This window comes from Oncorhynchus masou, chromosome 9 (genome assembly GCF_036934945.1).
Source record: "Oncorhynchus masou masou isolate Uvic2021 chromosome 9, UVic_Omas_1.1, whole genome shotgun sequence".
Classification (NCBI taxonomy): Eukaryota; Metazoa; Chordata; class Actinopteri; order Salmoniformes; family Salmonidae; genus Oncorhynchus; species Oncorhynchus masou.
In genome coordinates, this window is record NC_088220.1 from 44,905,410 (window position 1) to 44,932,499 (window position 27,090).

At 41.4% G+C, this 27,090-nt stretch overlaps 1 protein-coding gene across 1 annotated transcript; it reads right to left on the reverse strand.

Annotated features, from left to right (window-relative positions):
- Positions 1-8: 8 nt before the first annotated feature.
- Positions 9-27,090, reverse strand: etfdh (electron transfer flavoprotein dehydrogenase). The gene is made up of 13 exons (XM_064974112.1): positions 26,863-27,090; positions 22,852-23,004; positions 21,173-21,402; positions 14,622-14,703; positions 14,355-14,473; positions 13,725-13,802; positions 12,985-13,131; positions 12,670-12,810; positions 12,241-12,384; positions 10,654-10,822; positions 10,107-10,289; positions 9,669-9,890; positions 9-501 (listed from the first exon to the last, which is right to left on the reverse strand). Exons 1-13 carry the CDS (start codon positions 26,891-26,893, stop codon positions 338-340), a joined length of 1,863 nt encoding a protein of 620 aa, XP_064830184.1. The 5' UTR covers positions 26,894-27,090; the 3' UTR covers positions 9-337.

Here is a 27,090-nt window from a genome sequence, read left to right on the forward strand (position 1 = left end):
GACACGAGGCATGGCAAATATTTATTCACCAACATACATTTGTCCCACTAATGACATTATGTACAGTATCTCTCAGATCATACGCTGTTGCAAATGGTACCTGCAATAGCTAATACATTTAAGTGGGTTAAGTTAGTCTATTTTGAAGTTATGTCAATGCAGCTTTCTGCTTATGACGTGCATTATTCAGGACACCATACATGAACCAAAGCCACTTATTTTATAACCATTTTCCCATATTGAAAGAATATGGTGGCATTCCGTTTCATATCTAGGCACACAGTATAGTATTCTGCAAGCCCTGAATGTGTTTTTGCAGCCACCTCAACGAAGAGAATCACAATCCGTTATAGGCTGGTCCTCCACTGCCTTCGGGCACCACCCAGTTGATGTTCTGGCTGGGGTCCTTGATGTCACAGGTCTTGCAGTGGACGCAGTTCTGAGCGTTGATCTGCAACCTCATACCTTCTCCAGTCTCAAGGGGAACGTACTCATATACTCCTAGTAAAAAGGGGGAAAGAAGAGCATCATTCAAAATGGAAACAGCAAGCAAAGATGTATTCCATCCACTGTACATTTAAATTGTTACAGGAAAGATAGAAAATAGGATATGATGTTTGTGTTGCACCAGAATGCAAGGCCAAGCAGTTATGCATCGTAGGGGACCGTTTGTTTTTAGATTGGGGTACTCCATTAAAGAGATTCTAGTCTTAACCCAGTAGCTCATTTGGCAATGGTGATTTAGTCTCCGTTGCATGCTTTTACATTTCTTCCCATTCTGACTTGGGTATTAGGCTATAGGCCTAGTGAAGTATGTACAGAAAAAAATGAAGTTGTAAATGCCAATTATTGTTATGCCATTTTCTTGACTGATTACACCATGAGATGCTATTGTATGCCCTATCATTTGAAAGGGCTGTTTCTCAGCTTTCAAAACATGTATCATGTTTTAATTTGGTTCGACACTAGCAAATTTTGCTTATTAATGCACAGAGTTCATGGTCTTACAGTTGTGATTCAGTTATTTTTTGGGAAAATCTTGCCAGTGATGCAACAATGGCAATATGGCGATTTACAATTAGCTGATATTCTAAAGCCTATTGTTCACATACCCATTTAAGAAAAACAAATTGACACAACCCTAACACGGAACCGCACGTACGCTATCGTGCATAAATTTATTTTGTCCCCCCACACCAAACGCGATCACAACACGCAGGTTCAAAATATCAAACTCTGAACCAATTACATTACCGTGTTTCCAGCCAACTTAACTACTCACTGGACCCCTATAATCACTCGGCTACGCATGCCTCTCCCTAATGTCAATATGCCTTGTCCATTGCTGTTCTGTTTAGTGATGGTCTTATTTCACTGTAGAGCCTCTAGCCCTGCTCAATATCCCTTAGCTAACCCTTCAGTTCCACCTCCCACACATGCGGTGGCATCACCTGGTTTAAATGATGTTTCTAGAGACAATGTCACTATGCCTAGGTTTACATCCACTGTATTCACATCCTACCATAACCTTGTCTGTACATTATGCCTTGAATCTATTCTATCGCGCCCAGAAACCTACTCCTTTTACTCTCTGTTCCGAACGTACTAGATGACCAGCTCTTATAGTCATACCCCTATCCTACTCCTCCTCTGGTGATGTAGAGGTTAATCCAGGCCCTCCAGTGCCTAGCTCCACTCCCATTCCCCAGGCGCTCTCATTTGTTAACATTAGAAGCCTCCTCCCCAAGTTTGTTTTATTCACTGCTTTAGCACACTCTGCCAATCCGGATGTCATAGCTGTGTCTGAATCCTGGCTTAGGAAGACCACCAAAAATCCTGAAATTTCTTTCCCTAACTATAACATTTTCCGACAAGAACTGCCAAAGGTGGCGGAGTAGCAAACTACTGCAGAGTTCTATCATACTATCCAGGTCTGTGCCCAAACAATTCAAGCTTCTACTTAAAAAAAAAAAATCCACCTTTCCAGAAACAAGTCTCTCACCGTTGCAACCACCCTCTGCCCCCAGCTGTGCCCTGGACACCATATGTGAATTGATTTCCCCCCCCATCTATCTTCAGAGCTCATGCTGCTAGGTGACCTAAACTGGGACATGCTTAACAGCCCGGCCATCCTACAATCTAAGCTTGATGCCCTCAATCTCACACAAATGATCAATGAACCTACCAGGTACCACCCTCTGCCCCCAACTGTGCCCTGGACACCATATGTAAATTGATTCCCCCCCCCCCCATCTATCTTCAGAGCTCATGCTGCTAGGTGACCTAAACTGGGACATGCTTAACAGCCCGGCCATCCTACAATCTAAGCTTGATGCCCTCAATCTCACACAAATGATCAATGAACCTACCAGGTACAACCCCAAAGCTGTAAACACGGGCACCCTCCTAGATATCATCCTAACCAACTTGCCCTCCAAATACACATCTGCTCTCTTCAACCAAGATCTCAGCGATCACTGCCTTATTGCCTGCATCCGTAATGTGTCTGCGGTCCAACAATCACCCCTCATCACTGTCAAATGCTCCCTAAAACACTTCAGCGAGGAGGCCTTTCCAATCGACCGGACCCGGGTATCCTGGAAGGATATTTGACCTCCTCCCGTCAGTAGAGGATGACTGGTTATTCTTTAAAAAGTGCCTTCCTCACCATCTTAAATAAGCATGCCCCATTCAAAACATTTTGAACCAGGAACAGATATAGCCCATGGTTCACTCCAGACCTGACTGCCCTTGACCAGCACAAAAACATGCTGTGGTGTACTGCATTAGCATCAAATAGCCCCTGTGATATGCAACTTTTCAGTGTAGTTAGGAACCAATATACACAAGCTGTTAGCTTTCCTAAGGCTAGCTTTTTCAAACAGAAATTTGCATCCTGTAGCACAAACTCAAAGTTGTGGGACACTAATGTCCATGGAGAATAAGAGCACCTCCTCCCAGATGCCCACTGCACTGAGGCTTGGACACATTCACCACCGATAAATCTACGATAATCGAGAATTTCAAGAAGCATTTTTCTACGGCTGGCCATGCTTTCCACCTGGCTACCCTACCCCGGTCAACTGCCCTGCACCCCCCACAGAAACTCGCCCAAGCCTCCCCATTTCTCATTCACCCAAATAGCTGATGTTCTGAAAGAGCTGCAAAATCTGCACCTCTACAAATCAGCCGGGCTACACAATCTGGACCCTTTCTAAAATGATCTGCCGAATTTGTTACAACCCCTATTAGTAGCCTGTTCAACCTCTTTCATATCATCAAAGATTTCAAAGCTGCCACGGTCATCCTCCTCTGCAAAGGGGGAGACATTAGACCCAAACCGTTACAGACCTATATCTATCATACCCTGCCTTTCTAAAAAGGTATTCGAAAGCCAAGTTAACAAAACAGATCACAGACCATTTCGAATCCCACCGTACCTTCTCCGCTATGCAATCTGGCTTCCGAGCTGGCCATGGGTGCACCTCAGCCCCTTTCAAGATCCTAAACGATATCATAACTGTAATCGATAAGAGACAATCCTGTGCAGCCGTATTCGACCTGACCAAGGCTTTCGACTCTGTCAATCACCACATTCTTATCGGCAGAGTAAACAGCCTTGGTTTCTCAAATGACTGCCTCGCCTGGTTCACCAACTACTTCTCTGATAGAGTTCAGTGTGTCAAATCGGAGGGCCTGTTGTCCGGACCTCTGGCAATCTTCTATGGGGGTGCCACAGGGTTCAATTCTCGGGCAGACTCTTCTCTATACGTCAATGTCGTCGCTCTTGCTGCTGGCGATTCTCTGAAACACCTCCACGCAGACGACACCATTCTGTATACTTCTGGCCCTTCTTTGTTAAATGTTTAATTAGGGGACAGGTTAAAAAGCATTAATGTAATTGGTTCAGAGTTTGTTTTGATATTTTAACCTGCGTGTTGTGATCGCATTTGGTGTGGGGGGACAAAATAAATGTATGCACGATGGCGCACACGCACAGCCGGTTTGGGTTCCGTGGAATACCTTTATCTACTACTGTAGGTCTGCTCTCAAGTGACTCATATTTGATTATCAATGAACCTGGTTTTGCAAAGAAAGGCCACTCCTTACTTTCCTGATCTTACATACACAACATGATCAAAAGTATGTGGACACCTGCTCAAACATCTCATTCCAAAATCATGGGCATTACTATGGAGTTGGTTCCCCCTTTGCTATAACAGCCTCCACTCTTCTGGGAAAGCTTTCCACTTGATGTTGGAATATTGTCGCAGGGACTTGCTTCCAGAGCATTAGTGAGGTTGGGCGATTAGGCCTGGCTCGCAGTTGGCATTCTAATTCATCCCTAAGGTGTTCGATGGGGTTGAGGTCAGGGCTCTGTGCAGGCCAGTCAAGTTCTTCCACACCGATCTCAACAAACCATTTCTGTATGGACATCGCTTTGTGAACGGGGGGATTATGCTGAAACAGGAAAAGGCCTTCCCCAAACTGTTGTCACAAAGTTGGAAGCACAGAATTGTCTAGAATGTCACTAATGCTGTAGTATTAATATTTGCCTGAACTGGAACTAAGGGAACTAGCCCAAACCATGAAAAACTTTACAGTTGTCATTGGGGCAGATAGCATTGGGGCAGATAGCGTTCTCCTGGCATCCGCCAAACTCAGATTCATCCGTTGGACTGCCAGATGCTGAAGCGTGATACATCACTCCAGAGAGCGCGTTTCCACTGCTCCAGAGTCCAATGGCGGCAAGCTGTACACCGCTCCAGCCGACGGTTGGCATTGCGCATGGTGATCTTAGGTTTGTGTGCGGCTGCTCGGCCATGAAAATCCATTTCATGAAGCTCCTGATGAACAGTTCTTGTGCTGACTTTGCTTCCAGAGGCAGTTTGGAACTCGATAGTGAGTGTTGTAACTGAGGACAGACAATTTTTACACACTTCAGCACTTTGCGGTCCAGTTCTGTGAGCTCGTGTGGCCTACCACTTCATGGCTGAGCTGTTGTTGCTCCTAGACGTTTCCATTTCACAATAACAGCACTTACAGTTTACTGGGGCAGCTCTAGCAGGGCAAACATTTTATGAACTGACTTGTTGGAAAGGTGGCATCCTATGACGGCATCCTATGACGGCCATTCTACTGCCAATGTTTGTTTATGGCGATTGCATGGCTGTGTGCTCGATTTTATACACCGGGTGGCAACGGGTGTGGCTGAAATAGCCGTATGCACTAAATTGAAGGGATGTCTACATAATTTTGTATATATAGTGTCGGTTAATGATAGATTTGTGAATATAGCTATGCAGCCAGAATCATGATTGTTGTGTGCAGTGCAGCCCTCCCAAACAGCCATTATGTGTCCCTACTCATTATCCATCAGATTACCACCCATTTCAAAATGTCAAGTTCAACAATGTATGTAATAGTTATATTATGGATGGAAAACCATAAAAGAGATGAACAAAATCAATAACAGGTCCGGGGACAGTATTTGGGCCAGACATCTGTGGAGAACAGTTGTCTTTTATGTCGACTCAATCATACTACATGTATTACATCTCTGCCTTAGTATCAGTAATGGGTTTGATGGCCATTTCACAAATATATATATATAACTCTGATCATTTATTGAGACTTCCAGAGAATAAACCTGGCTGTGCTGATCAATATCAATGTCTTGAGTCATACTGGTCGTGCAGGCAATGACAGCACTTGGAAGCGGCAATGGTGGGCTTGAGCTTTATTCATGGAGGGTCAGGTGTTTCAGTGGACAGTAATATTCAATTCCACAGAGATCCCTGGCCTTGCTCCATACCTCCTAGGTGGAGCTATTGGGCACGTTCCAGGTCGTTCTCATTGCAGTCGCGCTGCACAGATTATTATATCTCACAATGCCTGAAAGCACCACAGTAGTATTACACAGCAATCTTAAACACATGCTGTTTTCAAGGAAACGTTAAACATTTGGTTGTAATATTATCACCTCTTGAAGAGCATAGTCAAAACTATACATTTTTGATTATTCCATGCAAAACAATTGCACATTTGGCTTGAGTTATACAGCAGTTAACTGCATGCTTCTCATGATCAGTAAACATCAATTGATCATGTAATTTCAGATACGTGAGGGTAGCCTCTCTCTCGCTCAATATTGGACACCATTAATTGGATATTTGAGTGATTTAAAATAAAAGTGAACTATAATTGACAAGTATGAGTGGTTTAGGTTCATTTCCCAACCTTTGTGGGATCTGCCTGTCAAGCAGCAGAAGGGCACATTTGCTGATGTACAGTTAGCTGATAATGTTTACTTTGCAAGCTACCAGTAGAAACTTTGTACAGTTGGCTAAACATATTAATCAAAGGGAAGTTTGTTTTAAAGTGTTTGTCCTATATCAGAGATAAGAAGAAAAAGACACTTAACCCTTTTTTTAGCCACTAAACTACTTCCATAAATACTGCAATTAATTTTCGAAACTGGTACTGGGCTACCTTTTGGCGAGGCTTGTGGGCGTCCTAGAGCAAAACAGATACGTGTCCGTGAGAGAGTCACCTTTCTATAGAGGGATCATATTAGTGTGTAGCCCAAACTGTTGGGACGCTACAGACAGAAGTTGGCAGATCAGCGGTACCGAGTTCAGACGAGTCCCGTGACGCTTGTGAGGGTTGTAGAGCAAAACATGTAGGTATTCGTAAGAGTCTCACCTTTCCATAAGGGAGTCATAATAGTTTTTAGGCCAAACCATTCCGACGCTACAGACATTTGTGAGAGAACCGATTTTCGGGATGTCTCATGGTCTGAAACACAGCTGTAGCTCTGCCACTTTTCACCGCCAATGTGTTGTATTGAGCCCATGCAAAACAGATATCTCTAGCTTAAAACAGAGATTTTTATGGGGATGTTTTTATGCTAATTTGATTTCAGCAAGGCCACGTAAAATGACTCTAGGGTTAATCACGATTGCTGCTGACAGACATGATGGTCTATCAATCAATGTAGCCTATGTCAAATTGGCTAGCTAGCTATTAACAGATCACATCTCTTAACTTCTTCGATATAGGGGGCGCTCTTTTAATTTTTGGATAAAAAAACGTTCCCGTTTTAACCTGTTAAATCTATGGGGGCGCTATTTCATTTTTGGATAAAAAGACGTGCCCGTTTTAAGCGCAATATTTTGTCACAAAAAGATGCGACTATGCATATAATTGATAGCTTTGGAAAGCAAACACTGACGTTTCCAAAACTGCAAAGATATTGTCTGTGAGTGCCCCAGAACAGGAGCTACAGGCAAAACCAAGATGAAACTGCAACCAGGAAATGAGCAGGATTTTTGAGGCTCTGTTTTTCATTGTCTCCTTATATGGCTGTGAATGCGACAGGAATGAGCCTGCCCTATCTATCGTTTCCCCAAGGTGTCTGCAGCATTGTGACGTATTTGTAGGCATATCATTGGAAGATTGACCTTAAGAGACTACATTTACCAGGTGCCCACTTGGTGTCCTCCGTCGAAATTGTTGCGTCATTTTCAGCTGCTGGTATTTTTCCATGGGATTCTGAGACAAAAGCAGGCTTCCACAAACGGCATATCAATGAAGAGATATGTGAAAAAACACCTTGAGGATTGATTCTAAACAACGTTTGCCATGTTTCGGTCGATATTATGGAGTTAATTTGGAAAAAGTTTGACGTTTTGGTGACTGAATTTTCGGTTCGTTTCGGTAGCCAAATGTGATGTACAAAACGGAGCGATTTCTCCTACACAAAGATTCTTTCAGGAAAAACTGAACATTTGCTATGTAACTGAGAGTCTCCTCATTGAAAACATCCGAAGTTCTTCAAAGGTAAATGATTTTATTTATTTGGTTTTCTGGTTTTTGTGAAAATGTTGCGTGCTAAATGCTACGCTAAATGCTAAGCTAGCTAGCAATACTCTTACACAAATGCTTGATTTGCTATGGTTCAAAAGCATATTTTGAAAATCTGAGATGACAGTGTTGTTAAGAAAAGGCTAAGCTTGAGAGCAGGCATATTTATTTCATTTCATTTGCGATTTTCAGAAATCGTTAACGTTGCGTTATGGTAATGAGCCTGAGGCTGTATTCACGATCCCGGATACAGGATGGGTAGTATCAAGAGGTTTAAACAAGATATTTTGTCACGAAAAGATGCTCGACTATGCATATAATTGACAGCTTTGGAAAGAAAACACTGACGTTTCCAAAACTGCAAAGATATTATCTGTGAGTGCCACAGAACTTATGCTACAGGCGAAACCAAGATGAAATTTCAAACAGGAAATGGCCCAGATTCTGAAAGCGCTGTGTTCCAATGTCTCCTTATATGGCTGTGAATGCACCAGGAATGAGCCTACACTTTCTGTCGTTTCCCCAAGGTGTCTGCAGCATTGTGACGTATTTGTAGGCATATCATTGGAAGATTGACCATAAGAGACTACATTTACCAGGTGCCCGCTTGGTGTCCTCCGTCGAAATTATTGCGTAATCTCCAGCTGCGTGTATGTTTACATTTTCTTCAGAAGAGAAATACAACTGCCACGAATGATTTATCATCGAATAGATATGTGAAAAACACCTTGAGGATTGATTCTAAACAACGTTTGCCATGTTTCTGTCGATATTATGGAGTTAATTTGGAAAAAAGTTTGCGTTGTAATGACTGAATTTTCTGGGGTTTTTCTTAGCCAAACGTGATGAACAAAACGAAGCGATTTCTCCTATACAAATAATCTTTTTGGAAAAACTGAACATTTGCTATCTAACTGAGTCTCCTCATTGAAAACATCCGAAGTTCTTCAAAGGTAAATTATTTTATTTGAATGCTTTTCTTGTTTTTGTGAAAATGTTGCCTGCTGAATGCTAGGCTAATGCTATGCTAGCTATCAATACCTCTTACACAAATGCTTGTGTAGCAATGGTTGAAAAGCATATTTTGAAAATCTGAGATGACAGTGTTGTTAACAAAAGGCTAAGCTTGTGAGTGAATATATTTCTTTCATTTCATTTGCGATTTTCATGAATAGGTAACGTTGCGTTATGCTAATGAGCTTGAGGCTATGATTACGCTCCCAGATACAGGATTGCTTGACGCAACAAGTTAACAAGCCAACTTTCAGGGGATAAACTAGATGGCTATATCCAAATATTGTTTGATTTGCTTGCCATCTATAGTGGTAATGACAGTAGTCCGACTGACAACTTTACCAGGACGAGGACTTGCCGATGTCAAGCTCTTTTCAAAAGTCTAATCCGTTGAAGCAACTAAATGCCACATTATTTGCTTAGCTGGCTACATGCCAATGGATAGGCTATTCCTCACATATCTGAAATGACATGATCAATTCATGTTTACTGATCATAAAAAGCACTGTTGTACTTGCTAAATGTGGAATAATCGGAAATGTGTAGTTCTGACTATGCTCTTCGAGGTGTGACTATATTAAAGTCAAATAGTTGGCTAGGTAGCTATAACATTTATTTAACAATCCCTTAAACTACGCAAAATGTCAAAGATTGAATGCTCTGCACTGTATTGTAACGTTTTATTGATAATGACCTATTGCTTATACCTATCCAAACCTTTCAGATCTAAATTAAGTGCCTGTGTTGTATGGGCTAAGGATGGATTTGTAATTGTGCATCAGTGGTACCTGCTGGACAGAAGCGCTGCTCGGGCCCATCGTAAATGGCCAGGTTGTTGGCCACAGGGATGCTGTCGTCCTTCAGGGTGAGGTGGGGGGGCTGGTCCCCCTCGTGGTTGGTACCACTCAGGGCCACAGAAGAGAGCAGGTCGAAGCTCAGCTTGCCATCAGGCTTGGGGTACTCGATGGGCGTGCACTCCTTAGCCGGTTTCAGTTGGGCTGAGTCCAAGCCTAGGGTAAAAGAGTTGGGAGTTATCAAACCTCAGTTGGTTGCAGGCCAGATAAAACATTGGTTTGTTCCTTGAGGCAATTCTTAGCATGAGTGAATGATTTTGATGTGCATATAGCAAAACTGAGTTGTTGCCTTGTCCAATAACAACTTGGCCGAACCAGAAACGGACCATCTTTCCTGATGAATACGTCATACAAATCATTAATATGCTGCACCTGCATGTTTCAGTGTCCATGGCTCCTTCCCTCTAAGTATCCAGTAGAAGACGCCAGTGTAGACCATGCCCCCATACAGTCCAAAGTAGTTGTGGAACGACGGCCTGATGTTCCTCACTGCATACAGCTCTTTCCAGATCCAAGACTTCTTCAAATTGTCCTCATACTCCGGTATGTGAAGTCCTGGAAGACAAATTACCAGAAAAGTATAATTCTATTCAGATGACAGTAAAATGTTAGAGATGATCTTGCACCCACAAATTAAAATTGCTCATTTACTTTGTGTTTTTTTTTTTATCAAATAAAATTCCATTAATTTACTTACAAAAATGACACACTGGAGAGAAGCAATTAACATATCCCCCCCCCCAATTAGCATTAGCGATAAATGTCTCAACAAATTACACTCTTTAATAGTGTATTCATCGCATATTTTATAATGTAGAAATGTGCCTTTGGCTTCACTTTACACTCAGTGAGAGGTGTGTGTGTGTGTGTTGGGGAGCATTTAAATCAAATGAAAAGGTTTTGGTCTGGTTTAACCTACCTGCCGTTTCAGATGCTGGGTCTTCGGCTGTCACTTTGGGGAAGATGGCCTCTGCGGCCAGCATGCCGCTCTTCATGGCCGTGTGGGTGCCTTTGATCTTTGGTACATTCATGAAGCCCGGACTGCATCCGATAAGCATCCCCCCAGGGAATGTCACTTTAGGGAGGCACTGGATGGAGGAAGACCGGTAAAGATTATAATCATGAATGTAATGGGAAAATGCTTTCATGGAATAAGAACCAGTGGAAAACCTGACCTCAGATTCACGTATTTCCCATTTTTGATGCCGAGACACACATTAAAGTTACAAAAATGTGGCGCAGGACATTTGACAGGCAGCATTTTTATTTACCGGGCCTGATTAGGGATTCCATCCATGGTGCTCAGAATGAGAGAAATCCCAATTAGATTATAAAAAGAATATCCAAGTCGAGGATGCAACAATGTGTGGTCCCTCTTACCGAATTCAGATGTGCATTTTGAAGATGTTAGAATAACTCTCCACGTGTACTTTTCCTCAGCCAACAAGATGAGTAACAAACAGCAAAAACACTAGCCTATGTCAATCTACTATCCCCCATAGTAGAAAAATGTACCTATTGTATTGGTCAGCTTTTCGAGAAAGAAACAGCTTATTCAAAACAGACCCTGGAACAGTTGTGGGACGATAGATCCCAAATTCATGCAACCAGTGGGCCCTTGGCTACATAAAAAGAAACCTTAAAAAGCAATGAGTCTGATGCAACAGATCTGAATGTTTAGCTTAAAAATGTTGATAAGCTGTTAATTTCTTTACATAAAACTTAGCAACGTGCACAACGCGCAAATGTTTGTTCCATAATGCAATTCATTGGAAATCACCCTTGCGAAAGTGCATCAACACATGCAAGCGGTTTCATGTGACAAAGATGAATATAACTGTTTGAAATGTTGAAAGAGGGGAGCTCTAATATGCGACAACTAGCATGGGCTGCTAATATGACTATGATTTTGCCTTTGGCTACTGGACAATGAGAGAAAGTTGATACAGAAGAATTGCCACCACGGATATGGTCTGATTTTAGCTAGGCTTCCTTGAAGCAAGGTAAGACATGCCTCATAATATGTAGTAAAATGTTCGGGTTTCAAACAGTTAAGTATACGTTTTCAAAATGCATACTGCCTCCAGCTCATTGGAAAGTGGTGTGTGACGAGCTGAGGAAGCCTGCCTTCCGTTGCCTGTGCATTTGCTGTTTGAGTGTGACAGATTTTCCACTCAAAGGCTCTGTATCTATATGCTGTACGCATGTGATAAATAAGATACAGAAATACTGTACATGCGCTAATTCAATTCCACGTAATTATGCATTTAACCTATAGGATGATAAGCGTGACCAGTCAAATGTATTTCCATCGACTGGTATTTCCATCAATGAATAGGTTAAAAAGCATTATTTTGCAATGGGATTTATTTTCTTATTCTCCCAGGCAATTTATGGGTGCCAATTTTATTAATCACCGAAAAGCTGGCTATTATCGGCGAACAGAAACCTTTGCGCAGAGCTACACACATACCTTTGAATAGTACATAAAGAAATACACACACACCTGATAGCCTCCCTCGTTGAGCGCCCTGGCTCCGTAGGCGATTCTGTCACCTCCCTCCAGGGTCTTGGCAACGAAGGGGTGGTGCTTCCAGCGCTGGAACTCTCTGAAGGGGCTTAGGTAGGGGTTGGTGTAGTCAAGACCAACCTGGAAGTGGGGAAATACACAGCATTAGGTTTTTGGATACAATCTGTCATTGACCTCAATGTATGATCTTCATAAAAGTTTGAATTATCTCATCAAGTTGTCCCTTTAGGCCCAAGTTGGCCTAATGAAGATAAAGAAGGATAGAAGTATAGTGCATTGTTATACACTGACCTCAGTTTTACAAATGTTATTTCATTTAGTGTTGCCAAGTGTTAGCATGAATGGTAGTTTGGCAGTTGACATCCATTGCAAGGAGCCAAAATGGCTGCCATAACCGGGACTCACCACAAAGCCCAAGGCCACCAGTGGCTCGCCCTCGTTCAGGTGGTAGAGGAAGGAGCCGCCATACGTGTTCCTGTTCAACGGCCAGCCCACCGAATGCTCCACTCTGCCCGGCCTCCACTTCTTCTCATCAATCACCCACAGCTGGTTAGACAGAAAAACAACATTCATGTAAGTCGTTGTGCATAAAGCATCTGCTAAATGACAAAAATGTAATGAATATGACATTCTGATTTGGCTACATGAAGATCTGTATTGTATGATTAAAAACAGATTATTTGTTTATTCGGTCCAAATACAGTTGCTTTGGGATTTTACCTCTTTCAGGCCAATGGCGTAGGTCTGTGGTTCACAGTTCTCCCTGAGGTTGAACTGCCTGTAGAGCTGCTTGGCCAAGTGGCCGTGGCAGCCCTCTCCGAACAGGGTCACTTTAGCATGGAGCTCCATCCCCCTCTCAAACACATCCTGCAGAGGCAAATTGAGAGGAGAATGTTATTCTGATACACCAGGGATGAGGCTACTTCAAATCAAATCAAATTTTATTTGTCACATACACATGGTTAGCAGATGTTAATGCGAGTGTAGCGAAATGCTTGTGCTTCTAGTTCCGACAATGCAGTAATAACCAACAAGTAATCTAACTAACAATTCCTAAACTACTGTCTTATACACAGTGTAAGGGGATAAAGAATATGTACATAAGGATATATGAATGAATGATGGTACAGAGCAGCATAGGCAAGATACAGTAGATGGTATCGAGTACAGTATATACATATGAGATGAGTATGTAAACAAAGTGGCATAGTTAAAGTGGCTAGTGATACATGTATTACATAAGGATGCAGTCGATGATATAGAGTACTTGTCGCTTTCATAAAACAAATTATATTCTATTCAGTGCTGATTCTTCCTCAGTTTTTACAGTCAAACTCTATACTGTACAAAGTGACCATACATAGGAGAAAAACATTTGTACTTTGTCCAATGAAAATCACTTAAAGACTTTCCGTACAGTGATGAGTCCATTTTATTGACACAAATCTGCATAAGTTTACCTTTGGCGAACCATCCTTAGCGATGCCCACGTCATTGGTGGCAATTCCTTTCACACTTCCATCTTCATGAAACAAAACCTGAAAAACAAAATCTGAAATTAAAACACTTTTGAAAGTGGAATGCCACCTCAAGAAAACACGATCAATACGTCGATACGTCAACGCATCAGTGAAATCGATCTCAGGCATGAAAACGGAGCTGGCTCAAAATATCAGTCTATATCTCTGCCATACCAAGAAAAAAGGCAGTAACTGCTCATTTGTTTGAAAATGAGTTAATGTCATTTTTGCTACATTAAATGCATGCTTAATCATGTGGACAAGTATCCTGCCTCTATTGTACTGTGTTCAGGAGAAAATGGGGGTCATGTTAGCAGTAACTGCATAAAGTTACTGTGAAACCAAGGTAAATAAAAGCCCTTTTTCTCGGTTCCACGCTATGAGCAGTTACTGCCTTTTTGCTTGGTAGGGCAGATCTGGTCAAAGGCATTCAATTATGTAAATGTTTACTGAGAAAAAGATGACGTTCCAGGAAAGATCAATGTAGCTTGTCAATGGTAATTATCATGCCAATATTAGTAAGATGGCCTGTGTTTTCTGAAATTGTCAAGAATGGTGGGCGGTGCACACCTCAGCAGCAGCGTAGCCTGGGTATATCTCCACTCCCAGCTCCTCAGCCTGCTCTCCCAACCAATGTACAAAGTGACCCAGCCGCACAATGTAGTTCCCATGGTTGTTCATGGGCAGACCTGTGGGGGGAAAAAAATCAAAAAATGAAATAGACTGCACAGTCAAGGCTAATACCAGAATAGCTTTATGTTTAGGACAGAGCTTACAGGTGACAAGCTAGAGTTGTCATTTGAAAAGATGTCCTGTAAAACATGCATGTGACTTTACCTGGCAACATTGGGACAGGGATTCTATACTTCTCGGTTAGAATACTAAACAAATCCTCGGTCACTGGTGTGTTCAAGGGTGCCTAAGAGAAGAGTACACAAATAACAGAACACTTCATTTTTTTTAGCCTAGGTGTTGCTTGCAAGATGTTCCCTTGGGCAAGATCATGGTGTTTTCTAGGACTGTGATGTACTCTCAACGTTACAGTGCCTTGCGAAAGTATTCGGCCCCCTTGAACTTTGCGACCTTTTGCCACATTTCAGGCTTCAAACATAAAGATATAAAATTGTATTTTTTTGTGAAGAATCAACAACAAGTGGGACACAATCATGAAGTGGAAAGACATTTTATTGGATATTTCAAACTTTAACAAATCAAAAACTGAAAAATTGGGCGTGCAAAATTATTCAGCCCCTTTACTTTCAGTGCAGCAAACTCTCTCCAGAAGTTCAGTGAGGATCTCTCAATGATCCAATGTTGACCTAAATGACTAATGATGATAAATACAATCCACCTGTGTGTAATCAAGTCTCCGTATAAATGCACCTGCACTGTGATAGTCTCAGAGGTCCGTTAAAAGCTCAGAGAGCATCATGAAGAACAAGGAACACACCAGGCATGTCCGAGATACTGTTGTGAAGAAGTTTAAAGCCGGATTTGGATACAAAAAGATTTCCCAAGCTTTAAACATCCCAAGGAGCACTGTGCAAGCGATAATATTGAAATGGAAGGAGTATCAGACCACTGCAAATCTACCAAGACCTGGCCGTCCCTCTAAACTTTCAGCTCATACAAGGAGAAGACTGATCAGAGATGCAGCCAAGAGGCCCATGATCACTCTGGATGAACTGCAGAGATCTACAGCTGAGGTGGGAGACTCTGTCCATAGGACAACAATCAGTCGTATATTGCACAAATCTGGCCTTTATGGAAGAGTGGCAAGAAGAAAGCCATTTCTTAAAGATATCCATAAAAAGTGTTGTTTAAAGTTTGCCACAAGCGACCTGGGAGACACACCAAACATGTGGAAGAAGGTGCTCTGGTCAGATGAAACCAAAATTGAACTTTTTGGAAACAATGCAAAACGTCATGTTTGGCGTAAAAGCAACACAGCTCATCACCCTGAACACCCTATACCCACTGTCAAACATGGTGGTGGCAGCATCATGGTTTGGGCCTGCTTTTCTTCAGCAGGGACAGGGAAGATGGTCAAAATTGATGGGAAGATGGATGGAGCCAAATACAGGACCATTCTGGAAGAAAACCTGATGGAGTCTGCAAAAGACCTGAGACTGGGACGGAGATTTGTCTTCCAACAAGACAATGATCCAAAACATAAAGCAAAATCTACAATGGAATGGTTCAAAAATAAACATATCCAGGTGTTAGAATGGCCAAGTCAAAGTCCAGACCTGAATCCAATCGAGAATCTGTGGAAAGAACTGAAAACTGCTGTTCACAAATGCTCTCCATCTAACCTCACTGAGCTCGAGCTGTTTTGCAAGGAGGAATGGGAAAAAATGTCAGTCTCTCGATGTGCAAAACTGATAGAGACATACCCCAAGCGACTTACAGCTGTAATCGCAGCAAAAGGTGGCGCTACAAAGTATTAACTTAAGGGGGCTGAATAATTTTGCACGCCCAATTTTTCAGTTTTTGATTTGTTAAAAAAGTTTGAAATATCCAATAAATGTCGTTCCACTTCATGATTGTGTCCCACTTGTTGTTGATTCTTCACAAAAAAAATACAGTTTTATATCTTTATGTTTGAAGCCTGAAATGTGGCAAAAGGTCGCAAAGTTCAAGGGGGCCGAATACTTTCGCAAGGCACTGTATGTCTGTGATAGTTATGTCTGCAGTTAGGTAAGGCGGCAGGTAGAGGTTAAGAGCGTTGAGCCAGTAACTGAAAGGTTGCTGTTTCGAATCCCTGAGCCGACAAATCTGCCGATGTGCCCTCGAGCAAGGCACTTAACAATAGTGACTTACAGGAGCCATTTGGCTTAAGATCTGCTAAATTACTTAAAATGTAATGTCTGAGACTAAAAAAAAGACAAAAAGAAAATGCCAGGTCCATATCCTGTGTGTATCTGTGAATTATGCTGCATATTTCCCCTCACAACCTTTCCATAGACTGGCAACCTTTCCATAGACTGGCAACCTTTCCATAGAATGGCAACCTTTCCATAGACTGGCAACCTTTCCATAGACTGGCAACCTTTCCATAGACTGGCAACCTTTCTATAGACTGACGTGCTCAATACTTAAATAATAGAGAGCAGAGTTGTGGACAATTTCATTTGAAATCTCTCTCAGTGGAAAGAAACTCCTGCAGAGTGAACTCAGTGTGTGTCACGGTCGTCCTCCTCTTCATCTGAAGAGGCGAGAAGGATCGGAGGACCAAAATGCGGCGTGATATGTGTTCATGTTGAACGTTTAATTAAAGAAAGAACTGAACACAGAAACACTATACAAAAAAACAGTCAACAAAATAACAACCGTGACGCTAATGCGAGCTGCGCTGAAACAAGCCATCAATATAGACAATCACCCACAAACAAACAGTGCAACCCAGGCTACCTAAGTATGATTCTCAATCAGAGACAACTAATGACACCTGCCTCTGATTGAGAACCATACTAGGCCGAAACATAGAAATCCCTAATCATAGAAAATCAAACAGACTGCCCACCCAACTCACGCCCTGACCATACTAAATAAATACAAAACAAAGGAAATAAAGGTCAGAACATGACAGTGTGGAGATGCTTCTTTCCTCTGGATGACATTTGAACATTTTCAACGGACCTGCTGAAGCAGCCCTCAGACGGGAGTGCATTTCATTTATAAATCTATCCCTCTCTCCATAGAACTAGATAGGGCACATCTCCGCAGGAGTGTAATTCAATTCATGAATGTCTATGGTCCACTGACTCCAACTCTGCTATAACTAACAGAATAATGTAAGGAACATCCAAATATTAGCACATAGATCAAATTTTTGCAGAAATATTCCAATTTGCCCTGGGTGCATGTCACCAGTAAAGTAACTTTGCCATGATAGCCCTAAAGGCTTGCCAGCTAATTATTGATATCGCTGCGCATCTCTATTACCCAGAATAAGAAATACACACATTAGCAAGCGAGTAGATTAGGGCTGTCCCAGGGAAAAGAGATTTAAAAAAAAAAATGTTTTTTTATCTTGGTCGACCAAGAGTCGTCTGTTCTTTCGACCAATTGATTGGTCAACATTTTTTGTGTATTTTGCCACACACACACACACACACCCCCTGTGTGTTTTAATCTAATCAACTATATGCACTGAGTTTGTCTAATGCTTTAAGCGCACGGTTTGATGAAATAAGACGCAACTAGAGGGAGTCTGACCGCAATTGATTTGATTGTGCGGGCAGGGCTCAGACTTGCTGCGCTGTATATACTTTTTTTTTATAGAGACAGCGAGTGACTGACTAAAACCCGTTGTTTCTCACTCCTTCCTGCTGCAGCGGCCAGCACAGAACATCAGTGTTTATCACTCTGTCCGTGTTGCTGAAGTGGCAACAAAATGACAGCCATTTCTGACTGAAAGGTTCTGTTACCGAAATCCCTCATTTGTTAAGGAAAAACATTCCCTTCTACCTTAACTCTTGCTCTCTTTCCATGGCACATGCATGCATCACATGGGCCTGACCTATAGCACATCATAATCACATCAATAAAATGGTTATGACAAACTCTGAACACATTAACACGTGACAGCAAAATGGATGCGGAGGACAACTTGAAACAGGGGAATGTTTGTTTACTGGTTGCTCAGGACGTAAAGGGGAAGTCAGGTGTGTGGAATACATTTGACTAGTTGTGGAAAATACTGGAGATCAAGAAAAATAAGTTAAGGAGCAATATAGTTTGACTGTTTAGAACAATGTCAACACTAAATAAATGATAAGCGTTGTAATGTTTTTTTTTTGTAAAGCATTTATTACTGCAAAAACGAAATCAGTCGCAAGCATTCGTGAAAGCAACTGCCAAAATGGAAGAGTTTATTTATTGTTTACAGCTAATTATTCCCAAAAATGTTGTGGTTATTTTATTTTAAAACTAAAATGCTTGATTGCATTTCAAATCATGAATGACCCGTATGCTGTGTGATGACTTGAACAAATGAATGATTACTTCATTACTTAGGCTACTGTATGAATCATAGGCCAAAGTTACAGTATAAAGACAAAACAGAATGCGCTCTTCGGACTACAGCTCCATCGATGGTGGTTATACAAGACTACTAATAGTCTACTAAGTCTACTAATAATAATGATATTACTTACTATAATGATCATAATAGTAATAATAACAAGAGGGTTATTATTAATATCATTTCTGACCATTTGAGTGTAAACACACAGTGTAAACACAAAATTAAAAGTAATACCAGAGAGGCTGTTCTAACGGGGGAAAAAAACATATAAAGCCTTTATTACAGCATAACGAAGATGAAAAACAGTCAGATTTGTGAAATTGTTTATCCTACATGTGGTTACGTGAGGCTTGGTGCTCACGGAAATTAGTAGGCTACCAAACAAACACTCAAACAGGCAATAGAAGCAGGATGTCTTATTTCTGTAGACATACAGTGCATTTGTAAAGTATTCAGACCCCTTCACTTTTTCCACACTGTTACATTAGCCTTATTCTAAAATGTATTAATTCATTCACCCCCCCCCCCCCCCTTCAATCTACACACAATACCCCATAATGACAAAGTGAAAAACAGGTTATTAGAAATGTTTGCAAATTTATAAAAAAAATAATAATAATACCTTTTTTACATAACTATTCAGACCCATTGCTATGAGACATGAAATTGAGCTCAGGTGTATCCCGTTTCCATTGATCCCCCTTGAGATGTTTCTACAACTTGATTGGTGTCCACCTGTGGTAAATTCAATTGGCTGGACATGGATTGGAAAAGGCACACACACCTGTCTATATAAGTTCCCACAGTTGACTGTGCATGTCAGAGCAAAAACCAAGCCATGAAGTCGAAGGAATTGTCTGTAAGAGTTCCGAGACAGGATTGTGTTGAGGCACAGATCTGGGGAAGGATACTGTAAAATGTCTGCAGCATTACAGTTCCCCAAGAATACAGTGGCATCCAACATTCTTAAATAGAAGAAGTTTGGAACCACCAAGACTCTTCCTAGAGCTGGCCGCCCAGCCAAACTGAGCCATCGGGGAGAAGGGCCTTGGTGAGGTGACCAAGAACCCAATGTTCACTGACAGAGCTCCTCTGTGGAGATGGGAGAACCTTCCAGAAGGACAACCATCTCTGCAGAACTCCACCAATCAGGCCTTTATGGTTGAGTGGCCAGGCAGAAGCTACTACTCAGTAAAAGGCACATGATAGCCTGCTTGGAGTTTGCCAAAAGGCACCTGAAGGACTCAGACAACGAGAAACAAGATTCTCTGGTCTGCTGAAAGCAAGATTGAACTCTTTGCCCTGAATGCCAAGCATCACGTCTGGAGGAAACCTGTCACCATCCCTACGGTAAAGCATGGGTGGAGTGGGGATGTTTTTCAGCGGCATGGAATGGGAAACTTGAGGATCAAGGCAAAGATGAACAGAGCAAAGTACAGAGAGAATATTGATTAAAAACCTGCTCCAGAGCACTCAGGACCTCAGACTGGGGTGAAGGTTCACCTTCCAACAAGACAATGACAAGCACACAGCCAAGACAATGCAGGAGTGGCTTCGTGACAGGTCTCTGAATGTCCTTGAGTGGCCCAGCCAGAGCCCGGAATTGAACCTGATCAAACATCTCTGGAGAGACCTGAAATAACTGTACAGCGAAGCTCCCCATTCAACCTGATAGAGCTTGAGAGAATCTGCAGAGAAGAATGTGCCAAATACAGGTGTGCCAAGCTTGTAGCATCACACCCAAGGCTGTAATCGCTGCCAAACGTGTTTCAACAAAGTACTAAGTAAAGGGTATGTAAATGTGATTTGAGTGTCATTTTAAATACATTAGCAAACATTTCTAAAAACATGTTTTTGCTTTGTCATTATGTAGTATTGTGTGTAGATTGAGATTTTATGTTATCCATTTCATAAATAAGGCTAACGTAACAAAATGTGGAAAGAAGTCAATGGGTTTGAACACTTTCCGAATGCACTGTATCTAGCTGTGAATTCCATACTGTAACTGCTGCACAACAGTGAGTGACTCAAGGTGCCGGTCTCTCATTGTGTGCTTGTAAACAAACAACGTGACTGGGGACTTACATGTAAGCTTCATAATGAAAAACTCCTAATTAACGCAATCTTCTTTATCTCCTAATGTATTGCAGAAGTTGACTGCAAATATTTACTTAAAGTAGCTACAAATATTCACATTTATAAAACAAAATGTAAAGGAAATAGTTTCAACAGTATTGAAAAATCATTGCATGGTATACCGCCCAAGCCTAACAGATACAATTGAAGCTAGAGACAGATAGCCTATAGGCCCTATATACACACACACACACACACACACGAGATGACACCAACATACCCCTCTCTCCTTCCAGTCCGGGAAGAGTTCGTTGAGGGCGCTGGGCTCCAGGCAGGCCCCGGAGAGGGTGTGTGCTCCGATCTGAGACGCTTTCTCCACCAGGCACACACGCAGCTCCTTCTCCTGCTCTTTGGCCAGCTGCTTCAGCCGGATGGCTGCCGACAGCCCCGCGGGACCCCCTCCCACTATCACCACATCAGCCTCGTCAGCAAACCGCTCCATCTCCACACCTGGACAGAAACAAAACGCCATACACAAATATAGGTATGTGTCACCAAGTGGGTTTGGAACCTTGTTCGTCTGAGCAGCACAATAGTGTACTAGTGGAAACATTAGTTGTGGTATTGTGTTTACAATTTAAATGACTGAAATGTATGAATTCAGTATTGTTATATAATTTTCTAGGCCTTGAAGATCAGGCCTATTTTCAAAGTGACTTTTTTTATTTAAATATTGTACATTTAACCTGTCTTCGAGATTAAAGTATTTTACTGCAAGATATGAATTGAAACAATTGTATGTTCTTCAAATAGTTTATCAAAACAGAATTTGGGCTATTTACTTAATTTATTTAATAAATAAAAGGTTCAATTCAAATTGTGTGATGGGCACTTTCTCAAATGGCCTCTAAAATAAACAGAACAAATGTTCAAAAATAAGCTCTGGGTCCATAGGTGTTAAGAGATCAGTTACATTAGTGAAATAATTAAGTGTTTGCAACTCTTTGAATTGCAGTATGTCATTAATAAAATAAAATAACTTGTTTTACAACTTCTTCTTAAAGAATCTTTTAAGAGTCTGCCGACTTTCAAAGGCTTCAAGCTTCCTTTTAAGAGGCATTTTTTCAGCTATCTGCAATAAAAGGTATGACTGAAAAATGAAGCAGGTGTTAATCATGGGTTTTGCTACGCAGAAAGCAGCAGTTGATTACTCCATTGTCAACACTTGGACTAAATCAGTAGACCTATATAAATCTTTGAAAATACTATATACAGTGCCTTCATTAAGTATTCAGACCCCTTCACTTTTTACACATTGTTACGTTAGTGTTATTCTAAAAATATTTAATACATTTTCCTCAATCTACACACAATACCCCATAATGATACAGTGAAAACAGGTTTTTAGAAAATGTTTGCAAATGTAGAGGGCAGCAGGTAGCCTAGAGGTTAGAGCAAAGGGACTAGTAAACAAAAGGTTGACTCAAATAGATAGAGGAGCATCATGCCCTCTCCCTCAGTGTAAAGAAATTTGACTTCAACCGCAGCATACACAACGGGAGGTGGGACAGACAGCAGACTGTTAAACCAACAGTGTTTCCCTGTTATCGCTCACTTTGACTGATGGGCGCCTGTCCTATGAATAGCTCACTAGAAGATGCATATTGTTTATTCTAGCGGGACCGAGCTCAGCTAACTTTTATTCTGACTTACGAATTGTAAAAAAGTACCTGGCTGAAAAGGAGTGGTTAACTGTCTGTATAGCCAACACGAGAGGAAAACACTGCAAATATGTTTGTTTTAGGAAGACAAATCTAATATTCCCCACTCTCTCACATGAGATCAGTTCAAATGTTATCAGCATTGGTATAAGGTGAAAAAAACAAAGGTGTTTGGGTCTTGCATAATATAACACATTCCATTACAGACAGTGTGTCAAGGGTGAGAATTACACTGTACCTTCCCATCGTGGGTCTTTGTCCCTGGGGAAGATTGTGTAGTGTGATGTTATGCGAGGCATCACTGCAGACGAGCAATTCCATCTCCACGTGTAGTGCTGTGGAGGTGAATGTTCCGCTTGCACTGTTTTCAATGCTCGTATACACCTCTGGGCTGCAAAAAAACAAGGCAGATCCGGTCAGTGCCGACGGACTGGCGAGGAAGCTGATAAGGTGAGGTCCAACTGTATACCTTCAGTGTGTACACATGTTACCTTATGCACAGTCAGACAGTAAAAAGGACTCTCAAGACATGACTTTGTTTAATGACTCAAGTCATTATGGAAGTTTTATTGGGGTCATACAGCAGAACTGTTACGCTGTACAATACATTGCAACTGAACGTGTCACTATTCTTCTGTGTAGCAGCCTATGAGATTTGTATGGGCGTATGTAGCAGTGGAGGTTTATCAGGAGGTAGGGGAGGACCATCCTACTCAGCAGATTTCATAAAAACAGTGAAACTTTAAACAAAAATGATCCTTAGATAAAACTATAGTAAATATATTCATGTCACCAAATAACTGATTAAAACTGTTTTGCAAGTAAGTTCTACAGTAGCCTCAACAGCCTCTAGGGTTACACCATGGTGTAGCCGGTGGGCAGCTATTTCCCATCGTACATTGACTTCAATACAAAACCCAGGAGGCTCATGATTCACATCCCTTTTCCATAGATTTACACAGTAATTATAATCGATTTCCGGGGGACGTCCTCCAACCTATTATAGCTCTTGCAGTATGAACTGATGTTGTCCATCCAGTCAAAGGATCAGATAATTAATATAGTACTGAAAGCATAACCTATAGCTGCAGTGCATATAATGCAGTGAATAGTTGACTCGGAGAGAAAGACAATAGCTTAACAGTTGAACAAATTCATTTCTTCAAAAATTAATGAAGCAGCAGAGCTATATTTTATATTCTTCTCGTCTTAGTTTACCTTTCACTCACTTAGCTTATGCAGCTAATTTAGCCTACTCATCAACCTGACTGAAAAAGAGAGGAATGTTATTCATGTAGCTAGTAGGCTAAGGCTATCCACCACTGCAACTCTTCCAATTTAAGCAAAGCTTTCGGGTTTTATTAATTTATTGCCATTGGGGTCCGCCAGTGTAACTGCTAAACTACTTGCTGTACACTGTACTGCATGATTGTACACCTGGTTTGTGGGTTTACTACATGTTAGCTGTTAATACAGTGCCTTGCGAAAGTATTCGGCCCCATTGAACTTTGCGACATTTTGCCACATTCAGGCTTCAAACATAGATATAAAACTGTATTTTTTTGTGAAGAATCAACAACTGGGACACAATTATGAAGTGGAACGACATTTATTGGATAGTCTTAACAAATCAAAAACTGAAAAATTGGGCATGCAAATTATTCAGCCCCTTTACTTTCAGTGCAGCAAACTCTCTCCAGAAGTTCAGTGAGGATCTCTCAATGATCCAATGTTGACCTAAATGACTAATGATGATAAATACAATCCACCTGTGTGTAATCAAGTCTCCGTATAAATGCACCTGCACTGTGATAGTCTCAGAGGTCCGTTAAAAGCTCAGAGAGCATCATGAAGAACAAGGAACACACCAGGCATGTCCGAGATACTGTTGTGAAGAAGTTTAAAGCCGGATTTGGATACAAAAAGATTTCCCAAGCTTTAAACATCCCAAGGAGCACTGTGCAAGCGATAATATTGAAATGGAAGGAGTATCAGACCACTGCAAATCTACCAAGACCTGGCCGTCCCTCTAAACTTTCAGCTCATACAAGGAGAAGACTGATCAGAGATGCAGCCAAGCAGCCAATCAGTCGTATATTGCACAAATCTGGCCTTTATGGCAAGAAGAAAGCCACTTCTTAAAGATATCCATAAAAAGTGTCGTTTAAAGTTTGCCACAAGCCACCTGGGAGACACACCAAACATGTGGAAGAAGGTGCTCTGGTCAGATGAAACCAAAATTGAACTTTTTGGCAACAATGCAAAACGTTATGTTTGGCGTAAAAGCAACACAGCTCATCACCCTGAACACACCATCCCCACTGTCAAACATGGTGGTGGCAGCATCATGGTTTGGGCCTGCTTTTCTTCAGCAGGGACAGGGAAGATGGTTAAAATTGATGGGAAGATGGATGGAGCCAAATACAGGACCATTCTGGAAGAACCTGATGGAGTCTGCAAAAGACCTGAGACTGGGACGGAGATTTGTCTTCCAACAAGACAATGATCCAAAACATAAAGCAAAATCTACAATGGAATGGTTAAAAAATAAACATATCCAGGTGTTAGAATGGCCAAGTCAAAGTCCAGACCTGAATCCAATCGAATCTGTGGAAAGAACTGAAAACTGCTGTTCACAAATGCTCTCCATCCAACCTCACTGAGCTTGAGCTGTTTTGCAAGGAGGAATGGGAAAAAATGTCAGTCTCTCGATGTGCAAAACTGATAGAGACATACCCCAAGCGACTTACAGCTGTAATCGCAGCAAAAGGTGGCGCTACAAAGTATTAACTTAAGGGGGCTGAATAATTTTGCACGCCCAATTTTTCAGTTTTTGATTTGTTAAAGTTTGAAATATCAAATAAATGTCGTTCCACTTCATGATTGTGTCCCACTTGTTGTTGATTCTTCACAAAAAAAATAGTTTTATATCTTTATGTTTGAAGCCTGAAATGTGTCAAAAGGTCGCAAAGTTCAAGGGGGCCGAATACTTTCGCAAGGCACTGTATGGTAACATCGATGTAGGCTAAGTAGCGGTTATGGTATGAAGGTTTGGCTTGGAGAGGTTTTTGCGCCTGGTCAGACTGCGGTTGTGTTGTGCACTGAAGTCCACAAGCAAAGGGAAAAGATGAGAGGAGAAGAGGGCGTAAATGTGAGGAATTAAACAACCCGCGAAGTGATGTTGATGCATGCTTTGTGGCTGCTATGAGAGTGAACTGTGTGTGCAGGTGATCTGGGGGGAATTCATTCTGCTGATTCTGTTGCAAAACATTTCTTAAATGGAATGAAACAGGGAGGGACCTACTGGAATTTGTCCAATAAAAACTGATTTTTGACTAAATGATTACACCCCTGATCAGCTTGATGCAGTCAAGAGTGTGCAAGGTCGGTATTGTAAGTTTCACTGTCATCTTGATTTATCCAATTTATCTCTCGAACTAAGCACCTACATTAACTTTCATTTGTAGGCTAGGTTGTAGCAACCTCATGATGGGTATTAGGCAAATTTTAGTATCCCGTAGAAGCGTAAACCCATCTATGTTAGATTGAGCTGGGTGACTGGTACAGTATATGAATGAGTCATCTGTAATAGAAATAAGGCCATATACTTATTTTGTTCTCCCTAATTTTGAACGGCACCAACCGCCACTGATGTGCAATTGTCAATAGGCATGTAAATCCACGTCAATTTAGGTCATGAGATTGTCAGCAAAAGAGTACTGGTATCAGCCAGTTAAGTTATCACCTATAGCAGTCAACAAATACTGCTAGCTTTCCCGAGATAAACAATGATTCGTGCCTTGGCTTGTCATTAGATCGACGTCACAACTGTCAATATTGACACTCACGGTCAAGCTAGTTAGCTAAGATAGTCAGCCAATTACTTTTGAAAGTGCATAACTAATAATATTACTTTAGTTCAATATTAGTTAACGTACAAAATACTCAATGTATTTTTGCACGTACTAAACTAACATTGGCTGACCAAAGGACAATCGTTAGTGACCTATATTATAACAGTATTTGACTTCAACTTTGCCCTATATTTAGCTTAGCTAACTAGCTTAGCAAACCGGGCAAAGGTGCCAGACGTGCGTTTCAAGATTCCACAAAGCTAATGTCAACCGTATTTACTAAGTAAATGTTAGTCCGTGCCACTCTCAAATTATAGATAACTATAATTTACAAAATGGGGGAACATAAAGTGTCCAAAGGCAAGACAGAGAATATATATGGCTACCTAACTTACCTTGAATTGAATATCTGCTAGCTGGAAACATCGTATGAATTGGTCAGCTAGTTCTCTAGCTAGTAGCAGTCCTCTTTAGGTACTGACAAAGGGCTCTTGCAGCTCAGCCACCCCAATGATCATGCAAGTCTGTTGGGACAACAAAATTCGTCTCATAACAGACCATTGAAGTTGTCGGTAACTCCACACAGTGCGCATATGCCTCAATATTCTGGCACGTTCACGTGA

Bases quoted from the DNA above. Each gene is read 5' to 3' on its own strand.
- etfdh (XM_064974112.1), bottom strand. From the start codon at position 26,893: ATGTTTCCAGCTAGCAGATATTCAATTCAAG. The intron at 12,385-12,669 runs GTGAGTCCCGGT...CCCCACTTCCAG, and splicing joins TGGTGGCCTTGGGCTTTGTG to GTTGGTCTTGACTACACCAA. The intron at 9,891-10,106 runs GTGCAGCATATT...CTTTTACCCTAG, and splicing joins ATGGACACTGAAACATGCAG to GCTTGGACTCAGCCCAACTG.